This window comes from Penicillium chrysogenum (assembly GCF_028827035.1).
Source record: "Penicillium chrysogenum strain IBT 35668 chromosome Unknown utg000001l_segment0_segment0, whole genome shotgun sequence".
Classification (NCBI taxonomy): Eukaryota; Fungi; Ascomycota; class Eurotiomycetes; order Eurotiales; family Aspergillaceae; genus Penicillium; species Penicillium chrysogenum.
The window spans coordinates 5,916,883-5,933,081 of NW_026622749.1; the positions used below are offsets into that span (position 1 = coordinate 5,916,883).

The 16,199-nt window shown below is 48.5% G+C and overlaps 6 protein-coding genes across 6 annotated transcripts; 5 read left to right on the top strand and 1 right to left on the bottom strand.

The window, feature by feature from the left end:
- Nucleotides 1–2,321: 2,321 nt before the first annotated feature.
- On the top strand, nt 2,322–4,068 carry N7489_002344 (TMEM165/GDT1 family protein; the record flags this gene model as incomplete). The annotated part of the gene is made up of 4 exons (XM_056708099.1): nt 2,322–2,930; nt 3,001–3,656; nt 3,704–3,942; nt 4,001–4,068. The coding sequence occupies 4 exons, from the start codon at nt 2,322–2,324 to the stop codon at nt 4,066–4,068; spliced, it is 1,572 nt and encodes a 523-aa protein (XP_056572401.1).
- An 807-nt stretch (nt 4,069–4,875) lies between these two features.
- Nucleotides 4,876–7,841, top strand: N7489_002345 (telomere repeat binding factor family protein; the record flags this gene model as incomplete). Its single annotated transcript, XM_056708100.1, has 5 exons — nt 4,876–4,972; nt 5,168–5,536; nt 5,560–6,625; nt 6,678–7,730; nt 7,796–7,841. 5 exons carry the CDS (start codon nt 4,876–4,878, stop codon nt 7,839–7,841), a joined length of 2,631 nt encoding a protein of 876 aa, XP_056572402.1.
- Nucleotides 7,842–9,016: 1,175 nt separating this feature from the next.
- N7489_002346 (uncharacterized protein) lies at nt 9,017–9,337 on the top strand (the record flags this gene model as incomplete). The annotated part of the gene is made up of 1 exon (XM_056708101.1): nt 9,017–9,337. The coding sequence occupies one exon, from the start codon at nt 9,017–9,019 to the stop codon at nt 9,335–9,337; it is 321 nt and encodes a 106-aa protein (XP_056572403.1).
- Nucleotides 9,338–9,793: 456 nt separating this feature from the next.
- On the top strand, nt 9,794–10,996 carry N7489_002347 (WD40 repeat domain-containing protein; the record flags this gene model as incomplete). Its single annotated transcript, XM_056708102.1, has 1 exon — nt 9,794–10,996. One exon carries the CDS (start codon nt 9,794–9,796, stop codon nt 10,994–10,996), a length of 1,203 nt encoding a protein of 400 aa, XP_056572404.1.
- A 1,052-nt stretch (nt 10,997–12,048) lies between these two features.
- N7489_002348 (non-ribosomal peptide synthetase) lies at nt 12,049–15,084 on the top strand (the record flags this gene model as incomplete). Its single annotated transcript, XM_056708103.1, has 1 exon — nt 12,049–15,084. The coding sequence occupies one exon, from the start codon at nt 12,049–12,051 to the stop codon at nt 15,082–15,084; it is 3,036 nt and encodes a 1,011-aa protein (XP_056572405.1).
- A 323-nt stretch (nt 15,085–15,407) lies between these two features.
- N7489_002349 (uncharacterized protein) lies at nt 15,408–16,009 on the bottom strand (the record flags this gene model as incomplete). The annotated part of the gene is made up of 3 exons (XM_056708104.1): nt 15,408–15,510; nt 15,571–15,806; nt 15,875–16,009. 3 exons carry the CDS (start codon nt 16,007–16,009, stop codon nt 15,408–15,410), a joined length of 474 nt encoding a protein of 157 aa, XP_056572406.1.
- Between the last annotated feature and the right edge of the window lie 190 nt (nt 16,010–16,199).

Sequence of the window (16,199 nt, forward strand, 5' to 3'; positions counted from 1 at the left end):
TATTCCTAGAGACATACCTAAGTAGATAAAAGCAAAGAGAAAGGTAGCAGCCAAGAAGACTGAGTGAGAAACTAGTACTTTATGCAAAAGAATACAGGCTACCTAGAAACTTTCGTCAGTCATAGATGCGTCAACTAGCACTCGCTTTTTTACTCATTTTCCTCTTCGATCTCACTTTCTTTTTTTCAACCTTCCTCCACACCTCCACTTCACTTCAGTATTGTTGACACGCATACATACGTGAGATGCGTGCAGGGTATGCGTTTTTCTCTGTGCACACTGAGCATTTGCCCAGTTTGTCGCATTTGTCATTCTTGGAGGCTTCATACACAGCCTCCTTTCCATAGGTCCATATCGCATCTTTCTTCCTTCTTCATCCCCGTGGTAGGATATGGCCTCAAGAACTATCTCACAGAGACCTGTTCAACATGGGCAGCGCTGAGAGCTCGTTGCTGAGTGATCTTGTGGGCACCAATATCACTACTCAAGCCCATCCAACCCTTTGGTAACCTTTCGAAGTATAGGATCACCGAATGGCCCGAGAAGTCCATTCTCATGACTTAGGGGGCATCAAAGATGACCTCTGACGGTTCACTTTCTCGAAATCAACGAGATTCAGCGGTCAGTTTGCTTGCGTACCTTCTACCTAATTGACTCCTTCTGATACTTGAACAGTGGTCGATACATCCTGTTGCTATACTGACGCGGAAATACAACCACGCCCTCGGCCTGCTACCATTCCTCTTAGGACGGGCCCTGCCTTGCCATGGCGGAAATTACTTGGCCAATAAGCCTCTGTTCATCTGACCCTATCGTCAAATTCCGACCACCAGCACCGAGTACGTAGTCCTTGTCCCCGATGTGGTATCCATGGGAATATGCTTACATTTCTTTTTCTTTTATCGTTTTTCCCAGGCACATCTCTGGTTCGCAAATGGCAGAAAATGTTGAACGCAACTGCACGTGGTCTGACACAACCTAGGCCCGATTCGATTTGGGAGAGCCGTGGCCTAGAATTGGGTGGGACGACTACCCCGAGGAATGGAGTCGGTGATGGGAATTACAGCTTGCAATTGACTCAGTCCATCCATCAGTGAATGATTTTATTACTCCTGGATATATATGGAAATGGCTTGTTGGACAATATTATGTTGTCCCGGAAGCCTGATCTCCATATTTTCTATACTGCGGTCTAATATGTAGACGAGCTATTGATACAGTTCCCTGATGCAGTGTCTTTTGGTGCCCCTGCGATGTTCGGTTGAAACGGCCAACAATGTGTGTTTTTATTTCGCTTACTCGTATCTCAGTCTCGGGCCTTCCAAACCTCGTCTCCTCACTAAAGTTGATGGAAATCATAGAAGACAAGGGAGGTGCGGCTCAAGCTCCAAGTCCGGGGTATGTACTTCTCGGGATCTCTAGGCTTTCCCCTGACCAATGGTAAAAGGCTACATATGTGTACTTAAGAAATTCAATTTCAGAAGTTAAGCCTTTTTGTCGCCATTTCCTGCTGCCTACCCAACAAAATGGGGAGAAGATTATATCTAACTATGTAGACATTTACAAAGACTACCTGAGGAGATTACTCGCCTGAGAAGACCACCAAGAAGACTACGGCCTCATAAGCGGCGGACTATTCTTGTGCTCAGACGATGATACTATTTCTAGCTTACCCTAGAGTAGTGGTCGCAGTGAGGCTCCATGTCTCTTTTAATAAATATTTAGGAAACTATCTTGATCATATGTATTATTTGCCTGGTACTCATCAGTTTCTAAGAATAGATCACTAGTTTTTGTTCAACACAAATGATCTATCTGTACATCCAAATAGAGAGTAAAGAAAGCACAGTGTATAAAGATAATGGCATTGTGCACATAAGTACAGTTCTCCATTCGGATATCTACAATATGTAGTTGTATGTGTGTTGCCAATTGCGTCCAGGAGTAAATCAAATCCAGCCGATTTCCATGACAGGGGCCGTTCGCGGGCAGTCACGTGGAAACCCCCTTTGGTAATTCAAGATGAAGACGAATGCTCTTTCTTTGCTTTGAATTCTTCTATTTGCTTATTCTTCATCTTAATATTCCTACTTCTTTCTTACTACTTCACATTCATTCCGAAATCCTATCTTCGCGTTTAAAAAATTGTCTGTCGATCAACCTTTCACGCGACTTAAGTGTCGTGGCATCAATCGAAGAATTCTCCGACCTTGGATATCGCCTGTTTTTCTCCTGGTGGCTGTGAAAGATCATCAACTATAAATTGAAAGCGCTAATTTCAACTCCCATCCATTCTTTCTGCGGGGAGACCGCCGTTCGTCATGAAGATCAATCACTCGTCCTTCCTTCTTTTCCTTCTTCCCGCCATTTCGGCCGTGCTCGCCGACACAACATACAATGACAACATAGACTCCCGAGTCTCGCGTGAGACTGCTGGAAACAACGCTCGTCTCGTCGATTCGGATATAGTCGCATCCAATGTCGCCAAAGGGGCGCCGGACGTTCCCGTGGATGGCAAAGATGGCAGACCGCACGCAGGCCCGTGGGTGGAAACCAATGCAGACCGGGACCGCAAAGGTGTCAAGGGAACTGATGACATTGACTCTGTTTCTACTAAATATGACACCAAGATTCCCTCTTCGGAACACCTGAGCACCGAAGAAGGGAAAATGATCCCGCATTCAAACGGCGGCGTCATGGATGATCCGCATCGGGCGGGCCCGAAAGAAGGAACACGAGGAACGGAAGGTGGTGTGTCTGAGAAAGGCAAGGAGGGCAAATTGACTTCCGAAAAAGCCCCCGGAGGGCCGAAAGAAGCGCCTCCGCTACCGCATAGTGAGACTAAAAAGCTGGGCTCTGACAGCGACGATACAACAACTGGGACTGGAAGCCGGTCTGCGGAGAGTCAGGGAAGTCTTGGTATGCTGGGGGTAAGTCTTCCTATGCATTTCTTCGAGTCCGAGGTCCTTTGTTGAATAAGTGGAATTAATGTGCGTCTAGAAACCCGCCGACCTACCTGAAAAGCCACACGATATTCCATACCCCAAGCCCCCGGCCATGGTCAAGGATGATCCTCTGGGTCTTGGGCACGACTCAGTCGCCTCAGGGTCGCCTTCGAGTTCATCCTCGTCCTCATTGACCCATGACTATGACTATGACCATGACTCCGGTATCCCCGATGCCGGCAGCTCACTACACTCCCTTGTATTTTCCTTCACCATGATTCTCGTTTCTGAAATCGGCGACAAGACTTTCCTTGTGGCTGCGCTGATGGCAATGAGACATCCCCGCTTGGTAGTGTTTAGCGCCGCATTTAGCGCCTTGATTTTGATGACTGTTCTTTCGGCCGTCCTGGGCCATGCAGTTCCTACCCTTATTCCAAAAACTTTTACCAAATTTATGGCTGCTATTTTGTTCTTGATCTTCGGTGTGAAGATGCTCAAAGAAGGTCGTGAAATGTCTCCAGATGAGGGTGTGGGCGAAGAGATGCGAGAGGTCGAGGCGGAGCTCGAAGAGAAGGAGCACGAGCAGCTGCGCATGGACCGGCGTCGCTCCTCGGTTACTCCTCACAACCTCGAAGCAGGTCGCGCTGGAGGCCGCCCCAAAACCCGCGGCTCCGGAAACCGCCTACCTTCGCCTCCGGAGAGCTTGTCCTCGTCCTCGTCCCGTGGCTCTTCCCCCAACCCCGTCAGCGCTTGGATAGTATCTTCTCCGGATTGAGCAACCTCTTCTCCCTGCTTCTCAGCCCCGCCTGGGTCCAGACCTTTGTCATGACCTTCCTCGGCGAATGGGGAGACCGCAGCCAAATTGCGACTATCGCCATGGCAGCTGGCCAAGACTACTGGTGGGTGACGATTGGAGCTAGTGCTGGTCACGGGATCTGCACCGCAGCCGCCGTGATCGGTGGACGAGCTATCGCTGGTCGGGTCAGCATGCGTGTTGGTATGTATCCTCTGCTTGCTGTTTTGTCTATGACACATGCTAATATTGACCCTTACAGTGACTCTGGGCGGTGCTGTGGCGTTCCTTGTGTTTGGCGTCATCTACTTCATTGAAGCCATCTTTTAAAGCGCTGCATATCCGCGGTTGTATGTGTCCACGGGAACTTATCGTTACAGTTTTTGGCGGTTGATTTTGTAAAAGTCGAATGAATGCATCTTGTGACATACCTAGGGCTGTTGTAATAATATAATTACGTGTCTGGCCCACGCATTGGCCAGGTTCAATGTTACCTCTTTTTTCCAATGCCTAAGCTCACAGGGACAACTCACTGATCGACTGAGTAGGTAGATAGTAACAATTCATTATGTGAAAATCCAATTTTAATGGCTTCAGACTTTGATTGTTTTATCATTCAAGCTAGTGTCTCCTAAATATCTATTTCAAGTTCCGTGTCCCAAGTGGTAAGGAAGAATAACGGGAAGCTCAACTTCGAAGTCCTTCCTTCAGAGGGTTAACTCTTTATCAATGTTCTCATGCGCACGTGCTCACGGGTTAAATATGGGTAATGTTAGGGTTTAGGGGGTTTAGGGTCTACGGGTTAGGGTCTATGCCTTGAGTTGCAGGCAACAAAGACTAAACTAAGCGCCTCAGGCATCAATGCTTCCGAAGGAGGTGTAGCGTGTCTCGTTTTATCAATAGTCCGTTTTTCCGAGTAACCCAGCCCCGAAAACCCTCACACCTCGCCTCCCTGACCCCTGAATTCTCCAACTCCGCACAGAGTTCACATCCATCTCATCAACCAGTCATCAGAGACCTTCTATTTTCACCTCGTGACTTCAGATTCATCAAATTCCTATCAAAGCGTGCAAAATTGAATCCATAGCAACAACGCGTGTAGGGCTTGACGCACGTGTCCCATCCTCACCGCCTTCCATGGCCCGCCTAATGGGGTCCCGCATGACGCGAAGTCGGAGCCGAGAAGCAGCGAATCCAGGGTTTATGCCAAATAAAGGATCATTGGAGCGAAATTGTAGGTAAACTTCCAGTTGTTTTGGTGCAGCCCCAGGAGCTCTTGAGTCGGGTCGCACAGTGCGGTTTCGCAACTACGCTTGAGAACTATGGATTCAGTTGTGGAGTCCTCAGTCTGCTTCATTTCCTTGCCCTCCTGACCCTGTGGCCTCCGTCACTTCTGCTTCAGAATTGAATGTGTTCTGACTTTATGCAGGGCTGACTGGGGTGACTGAGGAGCCTTCTACTCCTTCTCCCGGTTTTATTGCACCCAGGCATGTGGTACCAGAGTCGCCAGAAAACCATGAAGGTCATACCAATGTCTCTGGTACGACCCTGGGTCACAACGATGTTGAGCCCGTCGGCTCTCAAGTCGCCGATAAAATTGCGACCCACCTGCCGTTCGTTCAGCAACAGGCGACGCTTGTTATGAGTCTCTTAGTTCGACCGGAGTTGAACCCTGATAGCCTTGCAGCTGAATCGAAAAGGCTCCTTGATTCTAATCACCCGAATCGTAAACGCCTGAGACGGTCCGTGGAAGGACTAACCGATGAACTGGAGGACTCCCCCTTTCTCGTGATGGCAGGTCATTTTTGGACATCTCTCAAGCTCGTCGTTTGCTTTCTCCCGCGCAATTGGATGCGTCCATTGCATATATTTACATGACGAACTGCGCTCTGTTGACTCTCAACATGTTCCTCCCCAGCATGGGTATCGAGTCCCAGTCGGAGGTCATGCAACAGCTGGATTCCCAGTTCCCGGGATGTGTTATGAGCAACCTTGTAGAAAGTTCTATGACAAGGGACATTGGAGCCAGTAATACCACCGAGACCACCTTCAACCTTGCCTTGGGTATCCGCACGCAGTTCTTTATCATGGAATTAGAAAGACGCCAACATGAGCAGGACTTCAATGCACTCTCTATCTTGAGGCAGATCTTCGCTATGGACCTTGCACCCAGCGAAGACGACTCCCCTGCTTCTTTCCGAGGGTTCAACTTGCCAGGTGTCTTACAGGACGAGGATGGCCATCTTCCAGAATACCTACCTGAAAGGTTTCTCATCGCCATCAGCGACAGGTTCAATGAGCTTCACGAGGAAACTTCTGAGTGGGATAGCCTTGATATTGATGGTCTGAGGAAGGCATACAGATGGCGATCGTTTGAACGGGACCTTGCACGTTGGGTATATGCTCGTGACAGAGAAATCAAGGACGACATCAGACGGTTGTCAGAAAGATTGCGTATCTCACCCAGCCCTCGTCGCCTTACTTCTGTCCCAGCTGGAACTCCCAATCGGCGTCCAGGATCGACAGTGCCTCCAAGTGGTGACATTTCTCGTCCGGGACCCTTGCCCCAACAGACTCATTCTCCTGGAACTCCCAATCGGCGTCCAGGATCGACAGTGCCTCCAAGTGGTGACATTTCTCGTCCGAGACCCTTGCCCCAACAGACTCATTCTCCTCAGAAAGAACGATTGGTGAACGCGCCAGGTGCAAATAGGGCGCCCCAGGCGGAGACGGTAGTGCAGGCAGAACAGTCAGCCCAGGCGGGCAACATACCCGGAGACATCGCTTCTCGGTCAGGCATCACTTCTCAAACGGTTCCTGAACAAAGTGTATCCAACCAAGTCGCACAGACTGTATCAAAAGATCCCGGTCGGCGCAAGTCCAAGAGGTATGCTTACTCTACGGTTTCTCTCTCCATGTGGCTAACGACTTTCATCTAGCAACTACCGAGATCCGGCGTCGCTCGCGGCACTCATGAGGCGCCAGGCTACTAGTCGTCCGCAACCTGCCTCGAACGTCGCTTCGCAAGCGCAAAATATTTCTACTGGCACGAACATTGTCACTCAAGCCGATCCTTCTGCTAATCGCGGAGTCGATTCCGTTGAAATCCAACAATCCCCTGATATGACATACCGAGATATCGGGGACGAGTCCACGTATGTAAACAACGACGAGGACTTGGACCTCGGTCAGGGTCCAGAACCTGATGTTATGACATCGACCAGCCCCCCTACCTCCTCTAGAATCAGTCGCGTCAGCCACAATCCTAATCCTCGGTTCTTTGATTCACCCAGAGACGGAAACACACAGCGATCAGTTCCGGCCGCTCGGCGCTTCCTCGATAAGCAGAGTAACGCCAGAGTTGTGTCACCGATCAGCCAGTACGATGCTCCAAGTCCAGGGAATCAGTTCACTGTCCTGGGGAAACGGAATCGAAATGCTGATCCCCCGGATGATGACTTGAGTGATGAGTCAGACGTCGAATTTGAGCAGAACAATCAGGACCTCGACCCCAGGCGCAGGGTCGAAAAGCCCCAGCAGAAGTTGCCTGCCGCGAAGCGACAGCGCCCGGAGGACAACGCAGGGTCTGTCGGAGAACGGCTGCCATCGAGCATCAACCAATCGTTCCGCCACAACCAGCCTATCTCAACACAAGGCGCTCAAAGAGTGCAGAGAGCCGAAAGTGACGATATCACCGATGATGAAACCGCTGTTGAACAATACGAAGCGCCCACTAGGACCCAGGGTCCCTGGGCAGCCTCCAACTCCCAGGCTGCGCTTGTCAATCGGAGAGTTCGAGGGGCGACCCACAGATGGACAGAGGAAGAAGATGAACGTCTGATCTACCTCTTGGGGATTTATGGCACTTCCTATTCCGCCATAAAGAAGCAAGACAACGCTTGTCCCCCGTCTGAAGGCGGCCCCATGCTTGAGCGTCGCTCTCAGGTTAATTGTAAAGATCGTGCTCGCAATTTGAAGAAAAAGTATCTCAGGTGAGACATGACACCCTTTCGTCCTTGGCATGTGTAACAGGCAGTTCTGACGCATTGTTTTATAGAGAGGGCCGACCACTTCCGCCGAACTTGGAGAAGGCGACAGGTTGATATGATGCTATAATGTACAGGCAGCCGCAGGTTGCTCTTTCGTTTATTAGCGTTTGTCGAGATACCCACGGAACATGGCGCTTTGGACTTTTTTTGGGGGGTGGGTTCCAATGTTTCTTTTCTTGTATTATTTTTTTTCTCGCCTGTACAGGGCTCTTCTACGAAGGATGTCAGTTAATTCATTGTTATTTCTCACATTGATCGCTGCCAGGGCATCTCTGTTGACCCAGTTGCCACACCAGGTACACTCTAATTCAAAACATTAGGTATGCAATGAAATAATAATCATACCGCGAGGAGTACAATAGCCAACCTTGGAAACTCTTTTCAACAGCCCTAGAGCCCTGGAGTCGTGCACGACTTAGGTAATATAAACCCCATGTCCACGGGTGGTTGCTTGCATATTGCACCAAAATTTGGTTACGAAAGGTTGCATAGAAAAGCTCGTGTACTATTCCCATACTATTTAAGTAAAAGGCTATGCAGACACATCAGTTTAAAGCAGATTGAAATAGACTTTGATCAAATTGTAAGCTTTCGTATCGTCGTCCGACATTGGAGGCGCTCTGACATTTCCGAATTGGTGAAGGTTGTACGAGTTTCTTGTTTACAGAATGACCACAAAGACAAGAAAGGAGCAGAAGGGAGCCAAGGGAAGTGTTTTGCACTGAGATACTGAGACAAAATGCAAGATAAAGTATGACCTGGACTGAATGGATGCACTGAGTCAATATCAAGGCCAAAATACGAGAGATCAATGGCATTGTATAAAAATGTATGAGGACTAAAACGTGAAGCTTATAGAGACCAGGCCATATTGCCTGTCTCAGCTCGGCGATGTCTTACCAGCTGCTTTGTCCAAGTCTTTCGCCTCTTTGATATATGATGCCGATAGTTCTCAGCATCAAAGAACGTTACTCATTTCACGAGTCTCGGGCTGCATCGGCTCAACAAAGGAAATAAAGGTACCATACAGAATATCCTAACGAGATGCTGGATCAACGGATAGCTCCTACACGGTACATACCGGATGAAGAAATATTCTCTAGTATAAGAACGGACATTTTTCTTGAGATTAGCTCTCCAACAATTCCAAACCACCAAGCACCGGTTACTTCCGTCGAATCAAAGTCGCAAGGGAGTTCCTACATCGCTATTATTTGCCGACTCTCAGCATGGGCAACGGCAAGGGAAAGAACAAGGGTAAGGGTAGGGGTAAGAAAAGAAGTCGCAGTCTGAAGGAGAACAAGGTCGCAGCGAAGGTCGAGATCAAGCCCGAAGACAAGATCGAGGACAAGATCGAGATCAAGGGCAAGCATCACTGTCTTCGAAAGCGACCTACTCATGCACCCACTTCGCGATGCCTCCGTTTAGGCCATGTGGTCCAATGTCCGATTCATCCTAACAGCTTCCCCCGACGATTGAGCGAGTGTGTGCCGTGTAATAGTGCTGACGAGCGACTAGTGCAACAGGAGCGCAAGGACAGAAAGAAGTAGAGCAACAGCTGATTTCCTTCTTTTGGTCTTTCAAGGTAGATAGGGCATGTCAGCGAACTCTTCTTGATATATGTTTGTTATTACTATGGTTATGTTATGTTGGACTATATATACTTGCCAGTTACTACAGCACTGAGGAGAGGTATTAAAGTATCCAGTTACTTCTACAATATTGTACAAACACTACCATTAGGTTCATCTTCCTCTCTATACCCGATTTTGGGGAGAAACTCCATATAGAACAGTACAAGGGCTACGTAGGTAGAGATACGCCTGGCCTGAACATCCCTTGATTTGGTCAATGCGTACATGCATTTATTAAATGTTTGGGAGTACCCCGCATTATCGCCCCTTTTTCTTTGTCTTTGTTTTCTTCCTTTTCTTCTAGCCTCCTTCTAATTCTACACCTTGAACAACCAGCGAAGGCATTCAGTGTGCGCTCATAACAACCACCCGATGTGGAAAAATACAAAACCTAGGCATCTTGCCTTCCGAGCACACCATCGACATGTTATAACCTGTTTGCAATTCGACGCCGACAAAATTATAGTCGGTAGCGACAATACCCACATCAATGTGTATGACACCAAGACAGGAGCGCTTCGAGCAAAACTGGAAGGCCACGAAGGTGGTGTATGGGCACTTGAATACCATGACAATACTCTGGTCTCTGCATCGACCGACCGTACTATCCGAGTATGGGACATTGCGAAAGCCAAGTGCACCCACGTGTTCCAAGGTCACACATCCACAGTACGGTGCATGAAGATATTGCTCCCAGTTCAAATTGACCAGCACGAACGACCTCAAATCATTTCAGGTTCCCGTGATTCGACCATGCGGGTCTGGAAACTTCCTCAACCAGGCGACTCGGAATATTTCCCTCCCACTGAAAGCGTCGAGGAATGTCCATATCTCATCCGTGTATTGACCGGTCACCAACATTCTGTGCGAGCAATCGCAGCCTACGGGGACACCGTAGTCAGCGGCAGCTACGATTGTACTGTACGAGTTTGGAAAATATCCACCGGAGAATCACTACACTGTCTACAAGGCCATACATTCAAGGTTTATAACGTATGTCTGGACCATGAGAGGAATCGCTGTATCAGTGGATCGATGGACAGCACGGTCAAGATCTGGTCTCTTGATACAGGTGCGTTGTTATATAATCTTGAAGGTCACTCATCGTTAGTGGGCCTCCTTGATTTGAAAGAAGACCTGCTCGTGTCGGCCTCTGCAGACTCTACAATCCGAGTCTGGAACCCAGCGAATGGCCATTGTCAAAGCACGCTGGGTAGTCATACTGGAGCGATTACCTGCTTTCAGCACGATGGTCAAAAGATAGTCTCTGGTTCTGATGCGAGCTTGAAGATGTGGGACACACGGACTGGTGTATTCGAAAGGGACCTTCTCACCGACCTCAGCGGCACCTGGCAACTCCAGTTCGACACCCAGCGTTGCGTTGCAGCAGTTCAGCGTGAAAACGTGAGTTATATCGAGGTTAGTACACTTCTGACTGATATCCCGTCCATTTATAATTTATTATTCATGAAGATTCTCGACTTCGGTGCATCCCCTGAAACCATACCATCTGGCCAGTTCGGAAAGCGGGTTTTAGTTGATGAACTCGGTAATGAGATCGAAAGCCCGAAGTGACAGGTTGATTTTGTTTCTTCGGGACCTCACAGGTCGTGAAGAAAACAAAATTCTAGTTCCTGAGGCTTACAGTGGGACCTCACGAAATACTGGCAGATATACCGCCCCCCACATTCTGCCGGGTCTGCCTAAAACTCCTAAGCGTTTAGGCACGTGATCCAAAGGCATATACCTTAGGAGACTACCAAAAAGACAACTAAAAAGATACATGAAAAGACTATCACCACCTAATAAGACAATTAACAAGACAGCGGTTGTAGTCGTATTCTTGTAGCAGTATGCTCAGAAGAGAGGCGATATAGTGCCGAATATGGCCGTATACCTGGGTACAAAGGCTTAGCCTAATATATTTCCGAGGTCCCACTGTAACTGGGACTCCCAAATATGTTAGACGTGCCACCACGTTTTCTCTGTAGCACCTGTTGTAGTACTCTCAGTCTGGTGCAGTGCACGTTCTGGCCGTTTCCTATATGTCTTGGACGCACTCGTTATCAATATTGGAAAAGATGTTCCTACCCGGAGGCTAATAACGAAAGTATTAACTTCCTTGATAGTGAAAACTGCAAGTTGTTCTTCACTGAGATGACTGCATCGAGATCAGAAAGTAAAATACATGTACTCTGCCCATAAAAGTTATGAGGCGAAACCTTGACGACGCGGAAGTGACTCCTACATACGAGCTTTGTATTCAAATGGTGTACCTACATATGTAGGTTACACGCATTCGAAAACGAAATACAAGTCCCCAGATCGACATCTGATTTATACCCGAAGAGGAACGAAATAGAGTTATAGATCTCATGTAAACCTCATAATCGTCATAAGATCAATAAACTTAGAAGATCATTTCAATATTTGGCGCTCTTCACTCACAATCAAGGCAAAGGGGTATCCTAATCCGTGTCGTCTAACCCGGACAAGTCGAGAATCTTGGAGTTATATAAACCTACAAAGGGAACCACCTAGACGTGCTATCATCCGCTATCAAACAAACCAATTCATCCTACCTTGATAAACTACTTCAAACTGCAATCTTTCGTGGCCCAAACAAAATGGAACAGCTGCTTTGCAATCGAGCCAATGAAGCCAGCAACGCTCTGGCTGTTATCGATGGAGATCATCGTTTCACATATCGTGATCTTCTAGCCAAAGCCGACATTCTGGCGGCGGACCTGCTCAAGAAAGGCCTAGGTACGGAAGAGCCTGTCGGTATTGTTGTTGGACCAGGTTGGCAGCAGATTATTGCTCAGGTTGCAGTCTTGAGAGCAGGGGGAACCTCTGTGCCAATTGATCCCTCTGCCCCTGATATACAACTCCATGCCATGCTTGGTGATTTAAGCACCCGATTCGTGATGACAACGAACAATTTAGCGGGCAAAGTCTCTCAATTCAATATCCTGCCCATCGAAACGGTTTTGGACCCTGAATACCAGACAGAGAAACACGGTGAAATCAATGCGATGTCTGGGAAATCAGAAGGCCACAGAAGTCATATTCTTCATACATCTGGTTCGACTGGAAAGCCCAAGGCTGTTCAAATTTCTTCGAAGGCTGTGCTTCACCTCGCCGCATCACTCCCCGTAGATATTGGGGAAGGTGATAAAGTCGGGCAGCTGAACAACCCGGGATTTGACCTTTCTTTGTTCGAAGTCTGGGTTACACTGCTTTCCGGTGGTACAGTGGTGCACATCCCAAAGTCCATTATCAAGGATCCAGTCTCTTTCGCCGCCTTTTTGAAAGATACGGGCGTTACGGCGCTCATTCTACCCTGCGCCCTCTTTACTGCGGTATCTGCCAGCACCCCTTCTGCTTTCCAATCCGTTCGTCATGTTGTGAGTGCAGGAGAGTCGCCCAGTCCTCAGGCAATGCAAAAGGTTCTCAGCAGTGATGGCCCTCCTGAAAACCTGTGGAACGGCTACGGACCTACAGAGACAACATGTCTCTCCACTCTGCAACGAGTGACACTTGAGGAGGCTGAGTGTGGACCCATTAGTGCCGGAGTACCATTTGGAGATACCGTGCTCCACCTCCTTGATGAAGCCCAGAAGCCAATTGTCGACGACGAAATTCCTGGTGAAATATGTATTGGAGGGCCAGGCTTATCCGCAGGGTACCTGAACCACACCGAAGCAAATGCCGAGAAGTTCATTAGGATTGAGGTTGCGGACTCTCAGGACCCTAGACGGGTGAAGATAACTCGGCTGTATCGGACCGGTGATATTGGGATGTGGAAGGGGCTACCAAAACGCCTCCAGTACATTGGGCGCGTAGACCTCCAGGTAAAACACCAAGGTTTCCGGGTTGAGCTAGAGGCAATTGAGCAGACTATCGCAGCAAATGATAGCGTTCGGGCAGTGGCCTGCTTGCACCAGAAAGCGGGTGATGGTCCTGGATTAGACCGTCTGATAGCAGTTGTTGCCCCAGCAAACGATATGCCACTTGACCCCCAAAAGATCATCGAATGGACACAAACCCGCCATCCCTATTATATGGTCCCCAATCAAGTCAGGGTGGTCTCCGAGATTCCTCTGAATTCTCGCGGCAAAGTCGACCGTGACGCTTTGTACAAGGAGATCAAGGAATCTCGGCCCTTGAAATCAACTCAGAATAACGCGGAAGACGAGAGCTCCCTTGAAAAGGTTACCAAGATCTTAGAAGGGAACCTAGGACTCTCGAATATCGGACCTGACGACAACATTATTTCTCTCGGCCTATCATCTTTGCAAGTCGCTCGATTCCTTGGTCTGATAAAACAAAAGATTGGAAAATTGATATCAATCAAGAATCTATATATCAATCCGAGCGTTAGATCATTGGTACATCACCTACATCAAGCCGACGAGACAAATTATGGACCGTCCGAAGTCCTACAATTCGAAGCTGACGCCCATCTTGCTGATGACATTGAGTTGATCCCGGACTGGACATCTGAAGGTCGCGTATTCCTTACAGGTGCGACCGGATTTATCGGAGTTAACTTGTTGTATCGTTGGCTCTCCAGGCCATCTATGAAGGAGGTTGAGATAGCATGTCTCGCTCGGGGCAACGAAAATTACTCGCCTATGGACCGGATCAAGAATGCTCTCAAGAAATATGACCTCTGGAGCGAAGACATTTCCCAGGAAATGAAGAGAGTGATTGTCCTGGACGGTGATATGACACAGGAACGCCTTGGCCTTCCGCACAGTGACTATCAGTGGCTCATTAATTGGGCACCAGCGGTTTTCCATGCGGCTGCGAAGGTCAACTGGTGTGATTCCTACAACGGCCATTTCGCGCAAAATGTCCAGGGTACCAAGAATGTTCTTCGCGTCGCAGCAGAAGGCCGGCGAAAGACCATGCATTACATCTCCAGTATCGACGTTTGGGCAGTCACTGGCCTTATACTCGGGACAGACGTCGTGTCTGAGGATGGTCCGCTCAAGGTCCATCTCGCTTCGCTCCCATTCGATACCGGCTATGCCCAAAGCCAGTGGGTAGCAGACGAGATGGTTCAAAGAGTGCGCGACAAAGGCCTCCCAGTGACCATTTACCGCCCCGGGTTCGTCGTCGGTGACAGTAAAACAGGCGCAGGAAACCCAGACGATTTCTTCGGTCGATTGATCGCCGGATGCATCCAACTGGGATACTGGCCACATATGCCACACCAGAATCAGGAATATGTCACAGTCGACTACGTCTGCGATTCGATTATTCGTATCGCTTCAGACAACCGCAATATTGGCCATGCCTATACCCTGAGTTCGCCAAACCCAGGTCAAATTACGAATATGGAAAGGTTATGCGTACTTATAAACCAGGCTGGCTTTTCGGTTCAAGAAATTCCGTATGCAGAATGGTTGGAGAAAATGCAAGCGTGGGACGGGTTTGAATCGAGCCCCTGTTTACCTTTGATGCCTTTGCTTGCGGAGCCCATCCTACGTGGTGATACACGTCTTCAAACAAGCAAGTATTCGCCGAGGTACGACTGTGCGAATACTCTCAAGGCAATTGGCGCTTGCGACGATATTCGCTTTGTCCAACTCACACCCGACCTCGTCAAGAAGTATATCGACTTCTGGGCTCGCAAAGGTTTCTACAACTTTTGATTTGATGGAACACGTTTCACCAATCTCCTTCTTCCAGTCTTGATGCCGGTTCAGGATATCATACCTGCCTTTCAAATTGAGTGCGCACACATTGGGGCTTCGTGAATGCTGTGTTAATTGGCAGGTTCGAATGGAGACAAGAAGTTGAAATAACCTCCAGTGTTTGATTCGAGTTTAATTACAACAATATGTTCAAAGATTTGTAGCGACTTGACGCAGATAAGCACGATCTAGGCGAATTAAATATTCCTGCAGACTAACTTCACCAGTTCACTCCTTTAGTATGTGCCTCGAAGCTGTCAAAGCTGTCAAAGCCGTCAAAGCTAGGCTGAGTCGATCTTCTGAGGGTTGTAGTCCACGGATGAAGCATGGCGTCTCTTGTGGACATCGTAGCAACCCAGGACGAAGTGAACGAAATGGAGCAAACTATTATCGGGGCGTCAGTGCATGGCCACATATCAAGCCTTTGTATGGTAGGACGCTTACCCATTAATAACCATGAGTGCGAAGGCAGCGACGGTCATGCTCCATGAGGAGTGCGAGGAGTGCAGTGATGAGCCGTAAAGAGAGGACACTTGCTCGGCGAGAAGGCTGATGATCCCGAAAAACAACAGAACAATCGTGAAAATGAAATCCAGAGCAATATGGGCACCGGGGTGGACCGGCCGCTTGAAGACGATTAGGGCGAGGTTGGCCAGGGACCAGATTCCTGGGATGCCGACCTATAGTTCTTGGTTAGACTGTCTTCTCGAGATTTGTTGTTGACATGTGAATGTCCGGGTCCACATACGACAATGTAGTATACCCAGCCCGTGTTGCCGAATAAGGCTCCCAAGAGTGACATTATAATAACAGCCAGAACCACAGCAAAGCCACGCAGGCCCAGCCTAGGCATGCTGGTCTCAGAGGATGATGCGTTGGCCATATCGGGTAGTTTAATAAGGGGAGGTCGCGAAACGAGATGCAATCCAAAATGGTTGAAGAAGAGATTTCATCACATTGTAATGAGGATAGAGCCAGGCTATTTGTAGGTAAATAGAAGGAGCCGCCTAGGACTCAATTAATGCTAGTGTAGTTTACCTTGATTAAGATCATCGCTGCCGGCAGCCTTGTGG